Source organism: Bufo bufo, chromosome 8, assembly GCF_905171765.1.
Source record: "Bufo bufo chromosome 8, aBufBuf1.1, whole genome shotgun sequence".
Taxonomy (NCBI): domain Eukaryota; kingdom Metazoa; phylum Chordata; class Amphibia; order Anura; family Bufonidae; genus Bufo; species Bufo bufo.
In genome coordinates, this window is record NC_053396.1 from 168,521,745 (window position 1) to 168,540,239 (window position 18,495).

At 43.0% G+C, this 18,495-nt stretch overlaps 1 protein-coding gene across 1 annotated transcript in view; it reads left to right on the forward strand.

Annotated features, from left to right (window-relative positions):
• The window catches only part of LOC120977381 (sodium- and chloride-dependent neutral and basic amino acid transporter B(0+)-like), a 40,109-nt gene extending 23,770 nt beyond the window's left edge, over window positions 1-16,339 (forward strand). Inside the window, exons 9-14 of the mRNA XM_040405309.1 lie at window positions 3,509-3,634; window positions 5,188-5,306; window positions 6,632-6,731; window positions 12,927-13,036; window positions 14,125-14,292; window positions 16,037-16,339. Of these exons, the coding sequence (XP_040261243.1) occupies window positions 3,509-3,634; window positions 5,188-5,306; window positions 6,632-6,731; window positions 12,927-13,036; window positions 14,125-14,292; window positions 16,037-16,282 (869 nt within the window). The 3' untranslated portion in view covers window positions 16,283-16,339. The remainder of the gene's footprint in view (window positions 1-3,508; window positions 3,635-5,187; window positions 5,307-6,631; window positions 6,732-12,926; window positions 13,037-14,124; window positions 14,293-16,036) is intronic.
• The last annotated feature ends 2,156 nt before the right edge of the window (window positions 16,340-18,495 follow it).

Below are 18,495 nucleotides of genomic sequence, written 5' to 3' on the forward strand. Positions count from 1 at the left end.
GCTCACAAAACCTGGCCAACATGTGGAACGTAGAGTTCCAGCGTGTGCTCACGTCGCACAACAGTCGGTGAGCTGGAAGCCGCAGGCGCTGCTGCAGCGTTGACAGACCGGCTGAAGCTGTGGACGACTTGCGGAAATGGGCACACACGTGGCGCGCCTTCCCTAGTAGCTCTGGCAAATTGGGGTAGGTTTTGATAAACCGCTGAACCACTAAGTTTAAGACGTGGGCTAGGCATGGGATGTGTGTCAGGTTGCCGAGCTCTAAAGCCGCCACCAGGTTATGGACATTGTCAGACACAACCATGCCTGGTTGTAGGTTGAGTGGGGAGAGCCACAGCTTAGTCTGGTCCCTTACACCCTAAGCAAATCTACTTCAGCATAGCCTGTTGACGCTTACCCACAGCAGTGCTACACTACTTCCAGCTAGCGACTGATGGCTGACTGGCACTGCTGCTGGAGGTGGAAGTGGAGGAGGAGGCGGCAGGGGAGGAGAAGTGGGGGTTGGAGCCAGTAACATAGCTGCTGGCGGAGACCCTGATGGACGTAGGGCCTGCAATCCTGGGCGTGGGTAGCACCTGTGCCATCCCAGGGTACGACTCACTCCCGGCCTCCACAACATTCACCCAGTGTGCGGTCAGGGAAATGTAGCGTCCCTGGCCACCAGCACTTGTCCATGTTACCATGGTTAAGTGGACCTTCCCAGTAACTGCGTTGGTCAGAGCACAGGTGATGTTTTGTGACACATGCTGGTGTAAGGCGGGCATGGCACATCGTGAAAAATAGTGGCGGCCGAGGACTGCGTACTGAGGGACGGCCGCCAACATCAGGCTGCGGAAGGCCTCAGTGTCCACAAGCCTAAATGGCATTATTTCAAGGGCCAGTAATTTGGAAAGTTGCGCATTTAGTGCTATGACCTGTGGGTGGGTATTTGCGCTTGCGTGCAAATGACTGTGTATGGACATTTGGACGCTGCGCTGGGACAGTGAAGTAGATGTTGTTGCTGATGGTTCATGCGAAGGTCCAGGTGCAGGGCGAGGGACATCCGGTCCTGCGCCTTCGACAGGGGATTGGCCAGCAGTGTGTAACACAGGGGAAGAGGAGGCAGTGGTGTGACCCGCAGACCCAGATTGTGTTTGGATGCCATGTGGCGGATCATACTGGTGGTGGTGAGGTTGCTAGTTTTCACGCCCTGGCTCATTTTGGTACGGCACAGGTTGCAAACTACCACTCTTTTGTCGTCTGCACTTTCCTCAAAAAAGCACTATACTGCGGAACACCTACCCCTTGGCAAGGTAGATTTACGCATAGGGGTGCTCGGTGTAACGGTTGCCAGCCTGTTTGGTGTGGGCCGACTTCTCCCTTTTGCAACGCCACTGCCTCTTCCAGCCTTTTGCGGTGCTGCGGATCCCTCCCCCTCTGTACTGCTGTCCTCGATCAGCTTTTTACCTTCCCATGTTGGGTCAGTGACCTCATCATCAACCACCTCCTCTTCCACTTCATCACTCTGCTCAACCTCCTGACTTGACCTAACCACAACCTCAGTGATTGACAACTGTGTCTTATCATCATACACCTAGTGAACGAATGATTGCTGTTCACCACCGTCATCTTCTCGAGACTGTGAAGGCTCAAGAGGTCGGGAATCAGGGCACAATATCTCAAATGTAATAGTGGCACTGGAAAGAGCTCCTCAGAATATCCGAGTGTGGGATCACTCGTTTGGCAGGCCTCTCCATGGTGGGAGGAAGGATGATCAGAGTGAGAATTCGGTTGACCAGACTCTTGGCTACAGAGACTGGACTTGGTGGAAGAGAGGGTGGTGCTTAACCGACTGGAAGCATTATCTTCAGCAATCGAACTGACCAACTGTTCGCACTGGTGCGACTTGGACAGTGTTGTCCTGCGCCACCCAGCTAAGTTGGACATGAAGCTGGGTATGGTGGATGTTTTTTTTTTTTCTGGTGCACTGGCAGCAGGCACAGTTTCATTGCGCCCAGGGCCACGGCCTCTGCGTGCACCACCAGCATCACGCCCACTTCCCCATCCCTTAGTGCTCGCCTTCTTCATATTAATGGTTTTGTCACTAGATGTGGCGCAGATTGTTTTACAGTCCGCTAAAAACACAGTTTTCTGATGCAGGACAGTATATGTCACAGAAACCCACAGAATATGGACACTATATTAGGCACAGATTAGTTAAATTTGATCTAAAGAAACAGTTTTCGGATGGCGTACTGTATATGTCACAGCCACACACTATTGACACTAAATTAGGCCCAGAATAGTTAAATTTGCGCTAAAAAGAAAAAGGTTTCGGATGGCGTAATGTATATGTCACAGAAAACAACACACTATGGACACTAGATTAGGCCCAGATTATTGGAATTTGCAATACAAACTCAGTTTTCGGATGCAGGTCGGTATATGTCACAGAAACCCACAGAATATGGACACTATATTAGGCCCAGATTAATTAAATTTGCCCTAAAGAAACAGTTTTCGGATGTGGCGCTGATTATTTGAATTTACGCAAAAAGACACAGTCTGCGGATGATGTACAGTATATGTTACTAATAGGTATTAAAGAAAAATATCTTGCTGCTGTCAAACACACACACAGATTCCTTAAAAGGACTTTGGGGTCTTTGAAAAGCTTTTGGTAGTAAAAACAGCAAATTTCTCTCCCTGCACTATCTGTCCCTTCCTCAGCACGGATGTCCCTGAGACCAATTTAGCGCAGGTAAAAACATATTGCTGCTCTAAAACACACACACACACAGTAGTCCTTTAAAAGGACTTTTGGCCTTGCACCGCCATGTGCCGAGCATAGCGATGCTCGAGCCGAACCAGTATTCGCCCGAGCATGCTCGCTCATCACTAGTGACTACCTCATGACGGAGCAAATTGGTTCAAATTGAATTCAACCTGAATTTTCAAAAAATTCTGGTTGACACCAATTCAAAATTCTTGGTGATTTGATCCAGGCAAATTTCTTAAAAAAGTCTTAAGACAGGAAAAATTAAGAAGGAAGATTAGGTAAAATATCTGACAGTACAGAGAGATTGGAAATTGGTAGCTATTACTACCTGCAGTCATTTGTTTACCCATTTACCTGTTTTATACATATCTGTCACTGTAACTTTGACATTATTAATGGTTTATTGGCCTTAAAGAGCCTAACAGAAATTATATACAGTCCTAGGAGACCCATTGTGTCATCTACAACTTGTTTGGGCAATTGGGGCACTTTCAATTTGGGTAGACGTTATTCAGATCCAAATTGAATTGGCTAACCAATTTGGCCAAATTAAATCCAAATCGAATTTCAGGAAATTTGCTCATCACTGCTCCTGACTCTATTGCAGGATGCATTGTTGCCATCTAATAAAACACAAAGTTGAGAACTTCAATATTATCTTATATTATTACTTTTTATACTTCTATACATGTTACACATTGATATTTACTTCTATTCTAATTACACTAACCATGGAATCTTTCTTTATAGGATTCGGCCTGGCATTTATTGCTTATCCTGATGCACTGGCAAAGTTGCCTATATCTCCACTCTGGTCCATTTTATTCTTCTGCATGCTCTTGACGTTAGGACTTGACTCACAATTTGCTATGATAGGTAAGCTGAGCAGAGTCATTTCCTTTTCATCCACAAAGAGGTACAACGCATTGAACATTTCAGCCATTGAGGTCACTCAGAAAAGTAGGATCTCTTTTTAGCTGTAGAGAGCCCAAAAATAGCCCAACAAAAATGATCTATTTGTCTAAATATGCAGCACAAGTCACTTTGCCAATAAACTATAAGAAGAGATAATCCCAACTAAGACTAGGCCCCCTCTTGCCCTGGGCCCCATAGCGGTCACATGGTCTGCTGCTATGGTAGTTACGCCCCTGGTCAGTAATGAAGTGCATGTAAGGTGACATGAAAAATTTAATGTGTTCCCATTCTAAGTGTTATTATAGAGCCCCATGGCTACCCATACTTTGAGGCAACATGTATATGGTGACATTCCCTGGTCTGATGGTTTGAAGCATACTTACCTGCTTTTCACCACCGTATACCAGCTCCTTTGCTCCTCATCCTCAGCTGCTTTGCTCAATTCCCCACTGTAACAACCCATTTGACGTTGCTGCAGCCAATGACTGGCTGCAGCGGTGACCTGACCCCTTTGCTTCACGTGACCAATTGACATGACACAAGGGAGTCAGATCACTGCTGCAGCCAGTCATTGGCTGCAGCGGCGTTAAGGCAAATATTTACAGCAGGGGAACCGCGTGAGGCAGCCGAGGCCTGAAAGCAGGGATCCAATGGTGGGGAACAGAAAGTATGCTTTGCTTTTGCAGGTCTGGCCGCAAGGAAGGTTTTCCAAAAAACAAAAGTGGACAACCCCTTTAATGGGAATTTTCTGGTTTTGTGTAACTTGAAGCATTACACAATGTTCTGACACCTTAGGTTTCAGTTCATCTTTGTTTTCCAGATCTCCGCCTACTAACAATGTACGGAAATATTCTTAGTACTATAAAAAAAAAACTGTTCTAATCCTGTCCAAATGATACAGGTTTATTAGAGTTCTCACTTGTATGGTGGACATGGTCAGGATCGGTTTTTCAACCTATGGACGTTTCTTTTCGATGAATGCAGAGATCTTAAAAATAGAGAGGAATCAAACAAAGTATATGAGAAAGTTGTAACCCTCTTTATACAAGGAGAATTACGCCTTATTTACACAAAACCGGAGAAGCCGTTCAACGGCAGAGATTGTGGGTAAGTATTTTATTGCAAGTAAAAAATAAAAAGTGGACAAAAGTGGATTTTTTGTTTCCTTTGTTGTGAAACATTGGGGATCATTTACTAAAGATTGGAGGAAGATCTGACCACCTCGTGATAAATGTGTCCCATCCCAGCTGTCCAGGCACCAGGAATTAAAATCTACTACAACTAAGCTCTGCCTACGTTTTTTTTTAAATGGTAAAATCACTAAATGTTTGCTCGAAATGCCATTTGTTCCAAACGGTGCTACTTTCCAATCCCAAAAACCTGCTGTTATGCCTTTGCAAAATGACCCCCATTGTGCACTATGCTGCATAATGTCATTTATTACATGCACTGACATCACAAGAAGTAAATGTGTGTGAGGCTTAACATAGTGTTTTTCTTTTATATTTTGCTAGAAACTGTTACAACAGCCATACAGGATGCATTTCCCAAAATAATGAAAAAAATGCGGATTCCGGTCACAGCGGCGATCTGTGTGGTGTTATTTCTACTCGGTATCCCATGTGTCACCCAGGTATAGCTATCACTTTATATTCACCTATTATGCTGACCTACATTTACCATATGTCTAGTTTTCACCATATGCTAAATATACCTTAGGCTACTTTCACACTACTTTCTTAATACCGGAATTAAACAAATCCGTTTTGATTATGCACATCAGGATGCATCCGTTAAGATTCAGTTGTGTGAAATCAAAATGGAAAAAAAACTGATGCATCACTAAAAATATCGAAAGTCAATGGGTGACCTGTTTTTTTGGGCTCCAAAAGAAAACGGATCCGTCACCATTGACTTGTTTTCTGTGCCGGATCCGTTTTTTTTTTTTCGTTTGCAGTGGTTTTGTGTCTGGTCACAAAACGGAATCCTGACAGAATGGAAGACATCCTGATGCATCCTAAATGGATCTCTTTCTTTTCAGAATGTATGGGGACAAAACGGAAACTTTTTTTTCCGGTGTTTAGATCCTCTGCCGGATTGCAATACACATGACACAAGTGTGAAAGTAGCCTTAGTTCAGCATATATTCAAAATTATTTAATTATGGAATGGGCAAATTACAGGGATAGATAACCTCCAAAATAGAAGCCTAGAATAAAATACTAGAGTAACACATAAGAGGAGTCTCATAATTGCTCATTTACAGTAAGTCTTCTACTTGTCATCATACGAGATTACAGAATTTCAAATTCCAGTTTCAAGGGGTGTTCCTAGAATAAAATATTGTTCGGATATACACTAACATTTCTAATCGGTGGCGGTCTAACCTCTGTGACCCAACATCATTCTGAAGAACAAAAGAAGCGGTGGAAACATAAAGGTCGGCAGATTCCCCCGATCACTAAGTAATGCCATCACATTATTGTCCTCTGATGCGGATAATGAAGGGGGTCAAACAATGCTTTAGTGTCTGACCCCGACCGATCAGAAACTGATGGCATATCCTAGCATTATACTATCACATTCCAAGTTGGGAAAAATAATATAACTGGAATGACCATTTCAATATTGTACTATATTGTACTAGGATCCAGCAGGATTGCAGGCTGTCAATGTCTTCATATCTTAATCAGGTTCCCACAACCACCTTGTGACCTCAACTTTTAATCACTAGTCCTCCAACATGGCCTGAGTTCTTATGATCATTGGAAGAGACTCACAACCTTTTTCCCGGTAGTGAAGCATTGAGGTCACACAATTGATGATTTTACAGCATCTATTGCCTGACTAATGGTCACCTTCTTTTAGGGCATCAGCATTTTTAGTGTACATAGATGTCTTCAAAATCACTCATTGATATACTCTTTATCTGATTCATCTTGTTTCTTTCACTTGCAGGCTGGAATTTACTGGGTTATTCTTATTGATTCCTTTTGTGGGGGATTGGCCATTTTATTTGCCGCAGTATTGGAATTAGTGGCACTAGCATGGATTTACGGTAAATATAAACCAGGATATAGAATATTTATGTCACAAGGCGTAAAGAGGTTGTCCGAGATAATTTGTATTAGGGGAGACTGCTGGGAGCCTGATGAAATAATAAAAACACCAAAACTCACCTTCCCAGCCCCTTCCGATCCAGCGCCGCTACTTCTTCCTCTTCCACAGGCAAAAGTCAGTGGTTCCTTTTTTTGACTGCAGAATAAGAGGAAGGAGCAGATGCAATGGATCAGATGGAGCTGTAAATGAGCTTTCATTATTTTATCAGGGCCCAGCAGTTTCCTCTAAAAAAAACATATTTTGGACAACCCCGTTAAGTTGGCCATACACATTAGATGAATGTTGACCAGCTGACCATCTGATTTGTATGGACTGTCCTACCTTTACCCGCATGAGAGAAGTTGGAGGATAGAAGGATTGCCTGATCCTTTGTTCTCAGGGGAGATAACCCACCGCCAATGGTGTCTGGCAGCACCTTTCTCCCCTCCCCCCATTCAAAACACATATAAACATGGCCATCCCATGCATGCATGTGTATGAGGGGGTGGGGTAGCGTATCGAGATAGATAATTTGAGGCTGAACATGCAGCCAACAGTTATTTTGACCAGCTTTTAACCACTCCATAGAATGAAAATCTCCTCACAAGGATAACCGTACAGATACTTATATTTTAGAACATTTGCCTGAAAAAATCACACATGTGGGATCAGAGAAGATCATAAATTACAAAAAGAAATGGGGAAATGTAAGTGAGCCAAATTTGCAATAATTTTCATTAGCAAATTTGGCACAATTGCATTTTCCCATTCCATTTTGCTTATTTAAAGTTCTAAAATCAGATGTAGTGGAATTCCTACAGGTTCGTATTACAAGCCCCAGGCTTCTGAGCCAGAAAATACTGTCACCATAAGGCACTCTACTACATGGTATGTAATGGAGCTTGCCTCCATACAGAATATAATGGTATGTGCACTGACCCAGTGGATCACTGCTAAATAGTTAATTCCAAGATAAGAATCTAAATGTAATTTATTGCCTAAGCATTGAAATGGTAGTTCTCTTTTTACCTGTGCACTTTGAATCCCTAAAGGTTATGTATAGGCACTTGGGCAGCAAATAGTTAAATCTAGCAGTTTTAGTTAGGGTGCAGGGAGACAGGCTGGTCCTTTCTAGAGATGAGCGAACCAGTCAAGATTTGTTTCGGTTTACAACAATATTGTGAGATGGCTCACTCTCCGTGCTCTTGTCCTTTGAGTCACCCTCTTCAAAATGGTTAAGTATTTACAAACTCGGAGTGGACAGGCACTCATATATTCGGAGTCTCCGTTAAGATAATACCAATGAAAATGTATTACATTAAAAAACGTAAAATATGTATATACACAAAAATAATAATAAATAAATAACAATTAATATAAAATTGATATAAAAATAAATAGAATAAACAGTATAAAAATTGATATGAACAAATAGTAGCAACAGTTAAGGCAGATATCATGGATCAAGTTGATATCAATATTAGGGATAGTTGTATTCCTCCCAAAAGCAATAATACAAGAGCTCTTTCTGTCTTCCTTAGTATATGTTCACTGTTAGTATTTTCTTGTTATTCCATATAAGTTAATCCTAAAAGCCAACTTGGTGTAGTCAATGTCAGTTAAAATGTTCATAAATCCGAACCCTATTAGAGGTTAGTAAGAGGTTAGTAGTCTCTTTGTATTTCCAGGTTTGGTGAAGGTAGGTGCATATAGTAGTGCTTCATTTTAGTACAGCATCTGCGTATAGTGTAACAATATAAACTGGTTATGCACTTTTTGATTGTCAGTGCTCACGGTTAGATTTTACAGCCTTGTAATACTTTTTAGTGCATGGCCGTGCTTTTAGAAAATTGAAGTTAACAGCGAGTGGACAGTATAAACACCAGACGCGTTTCGAAGTAAATCACCACTGAGGAAGAAGTAGTGATTTACTTTGAAACGCGTCTGGTGTTTATACTGTCCACTCGCTGTTAACTTCAATTTTCTAAAAGCATGGCCATGCACTAAAAAGGATTACAAGGCTGTAAAATAAGTGATTTCACACTTAAAATACCTCTTCAGCTGTACGAGAGAATGCAAGACTGACAAAGCTATATCCTGAATAGACGAGACGCAAAGCATACAAGCCGGCCGTCCCTGCTCCAACTGCAGAAACAAGGAACAAACGCCCACACGAAGTACTACTATATGCACCTACCTTCACAAAACCTGGAAGTACAAAGAGACTACTAACCTCTAATAGGGTTCGAACATTATAACAGAAAGAGCTCTTGTATTATTGCTATTGGGAGGAATACAACTATCCCTAATATTGATATCAACTTGATCCATGAGATCTACCTTAACTGTTGCTACTATTTGTTCATATCAATTTTTATACTGTTTATTCTATTCATTTTTATATAAATTTTTATATTGATTGTTTTTTAATTTATTATTATTTTTATGTATATATTTATTTTAAGTTTTTTTATGTAATAATATTTGATTGGCATTACCTTAGCGGAGACTCCAAATATATGAGTGCCTGTCCACTCCGAGTTTGTAAGATTTGTTTCGGGTTCGGTTCACAGAATTTTTTAAAAGGTTCAGTTTGATAGCAATAGTAAGTGATGACTGAGTGACATTGGCATACATAGCTCTCGGTAAACACACTTTTGACGGCATTATCATACAGCGTGTTTAAAAAGATACAGCGCGGGCACCTCTCATACTTTTTCATATTTCAAAGCTTCCAAAAATTGTCCCTTATCAAGGCAGATGATATTTTGATATAAATAAATAAAATGTCTTGAGGGGGGAATGATAGTTGGGAAGTGGCATTAGTGGCAGGCAGACAGCAACAGTGACCGGATGGGGCACTGCTGGCGAAACAAGGTCTATTTATTTGGAATCAACCTGAGCTGTGAGAAACTGTTGGTATTAATTCTGTAATAACGTACATTTATGCTGCTTAAAGAAATTTAACCTGCCCCCCAAAAAGTTTAAAATTTCAACCATGTGGAAACTGTATACATGTAAATGGACAATTGAGGCATTAGTGGCATGATAAAGGCTGCAGCAGCAGCTGTACAGAACATAATGGCAGTTAGGCAGGCAGACAGGAACAGTGGTAAGATGGGGCACCGCCAGCAAGTCAAGGTCTATACATCAGAATCAGCTGGAGGAGTGTGAAAATCCTCCTCAATCCAGACTTGGCTTATTTTGACAAAATTGATGTTTTGGACACTGGCGGATGACAAATTTGTCTGTTTGTGTTTCACCACGACCTCCGCGGCGATGAAAACCCTTTCCGAGATGACACTGGAGACAGGGCAAGAATGAAGTTAGAGAGCGTGCTGTGTCAGTTCGGGCCACTGTTACAGTCTGCCTGCCTCAGAAATCCATGGGGTCAGGGAACTGGGTATGCGACGGAGACTGACCATAGATTAGGTAGGCCTGAACCTGGCGTTGAGGCGGAATAAGTCAGCTTGCTGTCTGGCCTCAGCCGGGAGCGGCACGTGGAAAAACCTGCTCCATCTTGGTGGTATAAGGTGGTGACCCTGCGGGTGGTGGATTTTTTTTTTTCTTTCAGACATGTTAACGGCAGGCTCACTGTAAGCTGTGGCAAGCTGCATACGCAGTGTTTCCTCGTAGTAACGTAATTTGTTCTCCCTTTCTGCCAGAGGACAACTTTCTCCTATTTTGCCTTGGTAGGATCTAAAAGCATGGCTATCCAGTAATCATAAGATTGCTTGAAGTAAACGACACACCTGTGCGAGCATACAGATGTACAGATGGCCATTCTGGCCAGCTGTACTGAGAAGCTACTTCTTTCCAGCTCCGCCCTCCACTGAGAAGATTGGGTGTCTTTGCCGGTGCAATGCTCATCATCGTCCTCTGAGGGTTTTTAGCCTGTTTGGTGATTACTGCAGTTAAACAGGCCCAAAAAAGCATTTCCTCTAGGAAAACACCATTCCTAAGACTGAAAGCTGCCGGAGAAGCAACTGAACTGGAACACTACCCTCAGAGAAGGAGAACACACATTTATAGATGATTGAGAACCAAGGCCACGGTGGACAGACAGTAAAGTCACTTTTGTTTATGGCAAAAAAACTTTACTGCATGTGGAAAGCGTTAATTGCGTCCAACACCCGCCACACCTTGAGATGGACTAGTCATCTGGATTTAAGTTCTTCACCTTGCAGACTGGGAATTGCAGAGATTGTTGATGAGAATGGAATTGTGTACCCTCACATTGTGCACCCTCACTGCAGTTTTGCCCACATTATGTCCCCTTACAGTAGTAAGGTATGCCTATTTTTGTGCCCCTTCACAGTAGTTATGCACACCCTTTTGCACTTTCACAGTAGTTATGCACACCTTTGTTCCACTCACAGTAGTTATGCCCACCTTTGTGCCCCTTCACAGTTGTTATGCCCACCTTTGTGCCCCTTCACAGTAATTATCCCACCTTTGTGCCCATTCACAGTAGTTATGCCCACCTTAGTGACCCTTCACAGTATTTATGCCCACCTTTGTGCCCCCTCAGTATAGTTATTTCCTGCTTATGTCCCTCTTTGGCCCCTAATGCCCTCCCCAGCTACATAAAAAACACAAATACTCAATTGTTTTTCTGATGATCTGTAAATCTGGCACAGTTCCTCGCACACAGCCCGCAGTGCAATGTATGGCTGCTGGGGATCAGCTGAAAGGTGAAGCAGGGAACAAATGGCTTCTGCTACACCACCTGATTGAATTGCCCGGCGAGTGCACTCCCCCAGCCGGCTGCCCTCCTCACTACACCACTGCTTTGGAACTACCTGCCTATTGCTGCTATATGTACTGCAACTCCCATCATCTATTCAGTAAAGAAATACTTTTTTATTATTCCCAAATGCACCTGTTCATGGACTTCAACATCCATCTGCTGGCCCTACACCTACCTCGCACCCTGTCATCAACAAGGACATCCCAACTACCACCAGACAGGAGACCCCAAACGTCCAGGGTGTGCTCCGAGGGAAGAAAGGGTGCATACCCCCAACAGTGCACAGTCAAGGGAGCACCAGGGTGAGAACTGCCACAGTGAGAACTACCGCCCTCATCATTGCCACTACCACAACCACTCTCCTCCTCTTACTCTCCCCTCCTGGGCTCATTGCATATCCAGTATGGACCCTTAACATTTCATGTGTGCTATATAATAGGTCCATACTACCTGGTTCTATAATATGACAGTGAGCATGAATCCTTAAATAGCTAATGATTAAAAACAAAGAGTACGAACAGACATTGCATTGCAGCTTTTAAGGCTTGAGGAAAGTGCAAGTAACCCCTAGAGACATGGCATACACATTTCAAAGGTTGAGAACCTACATTTTCTGACACTTTAATTGTACAATGAGATTATTGTAATGACAATATTACAAATGATAAAAATAAGGGTAGGTGAAGTTAAAGGGGTTGTCCAGGAAGTAGACAGGTAGTAACTCATTTCTATGACTCTATTATAGAATCCTTAAAGGGGTTATTCTACGATTAATGTAAAAAATGAAATCCAGACACAGTGTAGTACATGACAATCTCTTTCCAACAAAGCTAGAACCAGCCCTGTACCTCACATGGATCCAGAGATCTCCCCATTCATTGCTCCAATTGCTCTGCTAGATTTATTTCAAGCAGGCGGCTCAGGGGGTGTGTCCTGTTCTCGGCAGCTGGTGGCAGTTGAAAGATGGAACTGAGCATGTGCGTCCACCTGAGAATGGTGAACAGAGAAATTAGAAAAATAGCAAACATCAGGTGATGCTATGCAAATAGATTTCATTGAATAAATCAGCTACAGCAGGGATGGCCAACCTGCGGCTCTCCAGCTGTGGCAAAACTACAACTCCCAGCATGCCCAGACTGCCTACAGCTATCAGCCTACAGCAGGGCATGGTGGGAGTTGTAGTTTTACAACAGCTGGAGAGCCACCGGTTGGCCATACCTGAGCTACAGAATCATTGAGATCCAAATGGTGGCTTGAAAACTAAACATGTTTGGTTGGGACAACCCATTTAAATTATCCACTGTTTGATCATTGCTCATTTTTGCATATCCCGCTCATTATTACTCATCTCACTTTCTCTTGCATTTTCCTGATAAAGTTCAGATTCATTTTTCTCCTTAACAGGTGGCAATAGGGTTATCTTGGATATAGAAATGATGATTGGTAAGAAGCACTGGATCTTCTGGTTGTGGTGGAGAGCCTGCTGGTATTTTGTGTCTCCTGTGCTCTTAGCTGTAAGTGCATGACCATCTTCTAGATATCGGCATAATTAATTCTATTTCAAGTTTATTCAGTTACTATACCATTAAAACCTAGAAATCTAATCAGAGAAGAACTCAAATTCAGTTTTCTGTCTTGTAGGAGTAAGGCTACTTTCACACTAGCGTTCGGGGTTCCGCTTGTGAGCTCCGTTTGAAGGGTCTCACAAGCGGCCCCGAACGCATCCGTACTGCCCTAATTCATTCTGAGTGGAGGCGGATCCGCTCAGAATGCATCAGTCTGGCAGTGTTCAGCCTCCGCTCAGCAAGCGGACACCTGAACGCTGCTTGCAGCGTTCGGGTGTCCGCCTGGCCGTGCGGAGGCAAACGGATCCGTCCAGACTTACAATGTAAGTCAATGGGGACGGATCCGTTTGAAGATGACACTATATGGTTCAATTTTCAAACGGATCCGTCCCCCATTGACTTTCAATGTAAAGTCTGGACGGATCCGTCTGAAGCTACTTTCACACTTAGAATTTTTTCTACAATATAATGCAGACGGATCCATTCTGAACGGATCCCAAGTCTGCATTATATGAGCGGATCCGTCTGAGCAGACATCAGACGGACCCGCTCTGAATGGTAGTGTGAAAGTAGCCTAAGTGACCAATTAAAACCACTGTCAAAAATGAATTATCATCCTAACAAATTACAACAGTTTCTGTGTCTGCCATAAGGATGTATCCTCATCATATTTACAATGTGTAGCAGTCTTTTCATTATTCCATTGCATCGTCTCATTGCAGGAAGGGTTCAGCTGCAGCACCTCCACAGGTGAAAAGAAGCACTGCACGGCTCCTGTGGAAATCAGTAAACTGTCCATGCAATGCACGGACATGTAAAATCATACAGAGAGACATGTCTTTGTAGCTGCTCAGTACTCGGGCTGATAGCGGGACCCCTCTTTATCTATTAACTCTGAGATTCCCAATTGAGTATCTGAAAATGGTTTCCTAATGCAGATAATTGCTTAAACTAATTTTACTAGCAAAAAACCGAATTAACCTGCAAAACGTTTCATTTGACTACTGTATCACAGACATGTTTTGTACTTCTTCCAGGTGATTTTGGTTTGGTCACTGGTAACATTTGAAGCCCCCAAACATAATGGTGTTGATTATCCTAAATGGGGAGTAACTCTGGGATTCCTCATGGTTGTCTTCTGCCTCATATGGATTCCTATTGTAGCAGTTGTCAAGATAATCCAAGCTGAAGGAAATATTTTCCAGGTCAGTATATAATGGAGAGGTTCAGTGGTGAAGGGTGTTTTCTTATATTTGTGCTATGTTTTAGCAGTTTTCATTATTATTATTATCACATTACATCCTTATAACATTCTAACATCAGAGGTTATCTCTGTTGACTTGAAACCATAGACCAGGGATGGCCAACCTGAGGCTCTCCAGCTGTTGCAAAACTACAACTCCCAGCATGCCCCGACTACCTACAGCTATTGGTCTACAGCAGGGCATGGTGGGAGTTGTAGTTTTACAACTGCTGGAGAGCCACAGGTCGGCCAAGCCTGCCATGGACCATGAGGCTTTCCTTATCCTCTCCTTTGCATGGCCTTAACTTGGGTAATGTGTCAGCTTCTTAGAAGAATAAGATCCCAAGTCATAAAGTTGTATTTTTATTTTATTTTAATTTACTGTCCATCCAGCATCCTCATAGTTCTGCTCCAGTACCATAGCACCCAGGCTCTTTGCACTAGACTACCAGTCCCCATTTAGCAACTTCTGCAAAGACAAGGTTATGTTCAAAGCTGAGGCCAATGACTGGCCTCAGCCGTGATGTGTACCCAAGTGGCACATTGCTGCTGAGTCGCATACCCGTGAGGACGTATCACCATTGAGGTTAGCCATTGGCTGCAGCAGGGCATATGACCCAGAATTTGCAGAAGCTGACAAACAAGGACCAGATATCCAGGGAAGACAGCACGAGACTCATGGAGATGGAATGGAGCAAGTAAATCTGACTTTATCCACAGTTACCGTTAACTAGAGGGGGGGAATAAAAACTGGACAACCCCTTCAAATAAGTATACTTGAGTAATACTTATGACCTATTGTCTATTTGAAATGAAATGCTACCAAGTTCATGCAACAGTTAATAGTGGACCAGTCGGCCTGTTTTCTAGGTCCTGCACCTACAGGATATCTTAAGAAAGGCTTTTAGATGAGATCTAAATAATAACCATCTAAGCTTCAGTATTTTGTTTGCAATGAAAACAGGGCAGATGTGATACCTTAGGCACAAATATAGAGATGCAGCCGATGGTAAACTTGACGATTTACAAGTTAAAGGGGTTGTCTGGGTTCAGAGCTGAACCCGGAGATATCCATATTTTCACCCAGGCGGCCCCTCTGATATGAGCTCCGGAGCATTTCATGCTCCTATGCTCTCCCGTGCCCTGTGCTGTATCGCGCAGGAAAAGGGCTTTTTTGTTTGCATTTTTACACTGCTAGGTGGAGGCTTCTGCCTAGCAGTGTTGCTGGTAACATCTCTGGTTCTCATGGGCAGGTTTTAGCACTGCCCTAGCTTTTTTACAGGCTAGAGCAGTGCTAAAGCCCGCCCATTAGTGCCAATGCCGTCACCGAACTCACTGCTAGGAGGAAGTCCATACCTAGCTTTAAGCTTTACCCATGGAGAGCCCAGTACGTCACCGGATCTCCAAAAAAAGCCTTTGGCCTGCATGATTCAGCGCAGGGCAAAAAAGAGCATCGGAGCATGAAATGCTCCGATGCTCATATCAGGGGGGGCTGCCTGGGTGAAAATGGGGATATGTCCGGGTTCAGAGCTGACAACTCGGACAACTCCTTTAAGCAAAAAATGGTACAAAAAGGTTAACTCTTTCAATGTATTTCAATGACTTTTGTCAAAAGACAGCACAAGATAACTCTGTGACGTGTTATCAGAATTATTTTAGCTCGGCTACATCTGTATAATGATAAGTTTATTGTCTCCCTCTTACAGCGTATTGTGAGTTGTTGTAGACCAGCTGAAAACTGGGGTCCGGCCTTTCCAAAAAATCGTGGTGAGAGGTATCAACATATGAAGGATGAAAGGGTGAAGAATGAAGACAAGGGGATGGAAATTACAGATAGAAAAGGGATCGAGCGATACACACAAATGAAAGAAGAGCCTGTGAAGCAGGAAGACAAAGAGCTGGAGACTCCAGACATGAAAGGATTTGATAACCCATCATTTCAGAGTGAATGAAGATACTACATGTTTGTTTTTACTTTCATTATTTTTCTTATCCATAATAATACATTAAACGGATTTAAAATAATTCAAATGAACATTCATACTCCGGGGCATAACAAGTAACTATGGCTTCAATAGCAGAACCTGGAATGGGACCCCACTCCAATATGACAACCATTTGTCCATGTCCTTTTCAATGCCCATTGTGAGGGCCACTGGCTTTTGAACTCAGGTCCTGGTTTTATCTTAAAAACTGGATTGGAAAACCTTAACAAAATCTGACCATCTACAGGCAGCCAAAGAGGATGTGACGGATCAATAAATCGATAAAGGATCTGCAGCAGTTGTGTCGTTGGAGAGGTCATCAATATAAAAAAAATCAAACAACCCCTTTAAGACCGCAAATCACAGATCCGCAAAATACTGGTGTGGTCCATGTGCATTCTGCAATTTTTGCAGGACCCACTGTAAAAAAGCATATTCTTGTCCACAAAATGGACAAGAATAGGACAAGTTCTGTGGCCCAGCCTTATGGATGTGGTCAGCAAATTGATGAGATCCATGTGTTGTCCATATTTTTGGCGGACCCAAAGAAATGAATGGGTCCATGTGAGATCCACAAAAAATGTGGATCGTACATGGGTCAAAAATACGGTTGTGTGCTTGAGGCCTAAGAGTTATAAAACAATTTAGGCTCTGTTCACACTTATGTGAACACACTCCGCATGAGTAACGAGTGAGCCTCAAGTGTATATGGCGTAAGTAGTCATAGGCTTCTGCTCACAGTATCCTTTCGCTCTCGGTTGATGTGGTGTGCCATGACATGCTGGACCACAAGCAAAAAAGCAAAAAATGCTTACTGCATGGTATTTAACATTGTGGCCAGCGGCTGATGTATTGCACTTAAAAGTCTGTTACCTCCTAAATCAGTTTTAAAGTATATAACTACCATGTAGGGTAGGTGCCACAAACATAACCATGTCTTCTGAAAAGCCAGTCTTCTAATCCAAAAAAAAGCTTATTCTTTATTCTTATGCAAATAAGATGTCAAAGGAGTTCTGCAGTTATTTTAAACTGATGATCAATCCTCTGGATAGATCATCAGCATCTGATCGGTGAGTGTTCAACACCCGGGACCCCCGCCAATCATCTGTTTGTGAAGGCAGCGGCGCTGTCAGTAGCGCAGTCACCTTCTTGCTGTTTACTACAGACCCAGTGATGTCACGACTAGTATCACTGGCCTGGGCGGGGCTAAGCTCCATTCAAGTGAACTGAGCTTAGCCCCGCCCAGTGATACTAGTCGTGACGTCACTGTGCCTGTAGTAAACAGCAAGAAGGCCGCAGCACTACTCTCAGCGCCGCAGCCTTCTCAAACAGCTGATTAGCGGGGATCCCGGGTGTCGGACCCCCGCCGATCAGATGCTGATGATCTATTCAGAGGATAGATCATCAGTTTAAAATAACTGTAGAACCCCTTTAAGTGCACTATGGGCTAGGCCGCTCCATTCAGTGCACCTACAGTAGAGGGGGAGATGCTGGGAGGCATTATGATGAAGCTATGGTGCATCAAACAGAAAATTTCTGCCCACTGTGCACTAATAACCTTACCTGCAAAAAAATAAAACGAAGTTTGCGCCAGGTCTAAAAAAGTGGGTGTGGCGTGGGCGGGAAATGGTCTGAATGTAAGACAGCTCGGAAGCGGGCTTAAATTTAGACTGGCGCTGGATGCGCTGAAGTTATAACTTCAGCAGATTCACCGCCAGATATTGGGGTTATTCTGACTGGCATATAAAATGGCCGTCTTAATAAACCCCCCTCCCCCCCCCCTTCACACACACACACATTGTATGGACATTTGAAGAAAAACATTGGCAGGTCCCCTAAAGGGTCTTGAGAACCCTCTACAAATGCGCCACATAATGCATATAAAATGAAAATATGCAGTAAGCTTACAGAGAAAGATATCAGGTAGGTTTTCTATAAATACTAAAAGTTTTATTTTTTCTACTATTTGACATATTATTACTTCTGCTTTTCTACCACTTTAGTCTGCTTTGTGCATGGACTATGGAACATTCAGGATTAACAAGAGCAAGTAGAAAGCTTTAGCCACTGTGGGGTCATGTATTAAACTACTGCAAAGTGCAAAGAGAGTTGTATAGGTCATAGTAACCATGAAAATTTTAGGGACCCCAACCATCACAGACCACTATAATATGACTGAT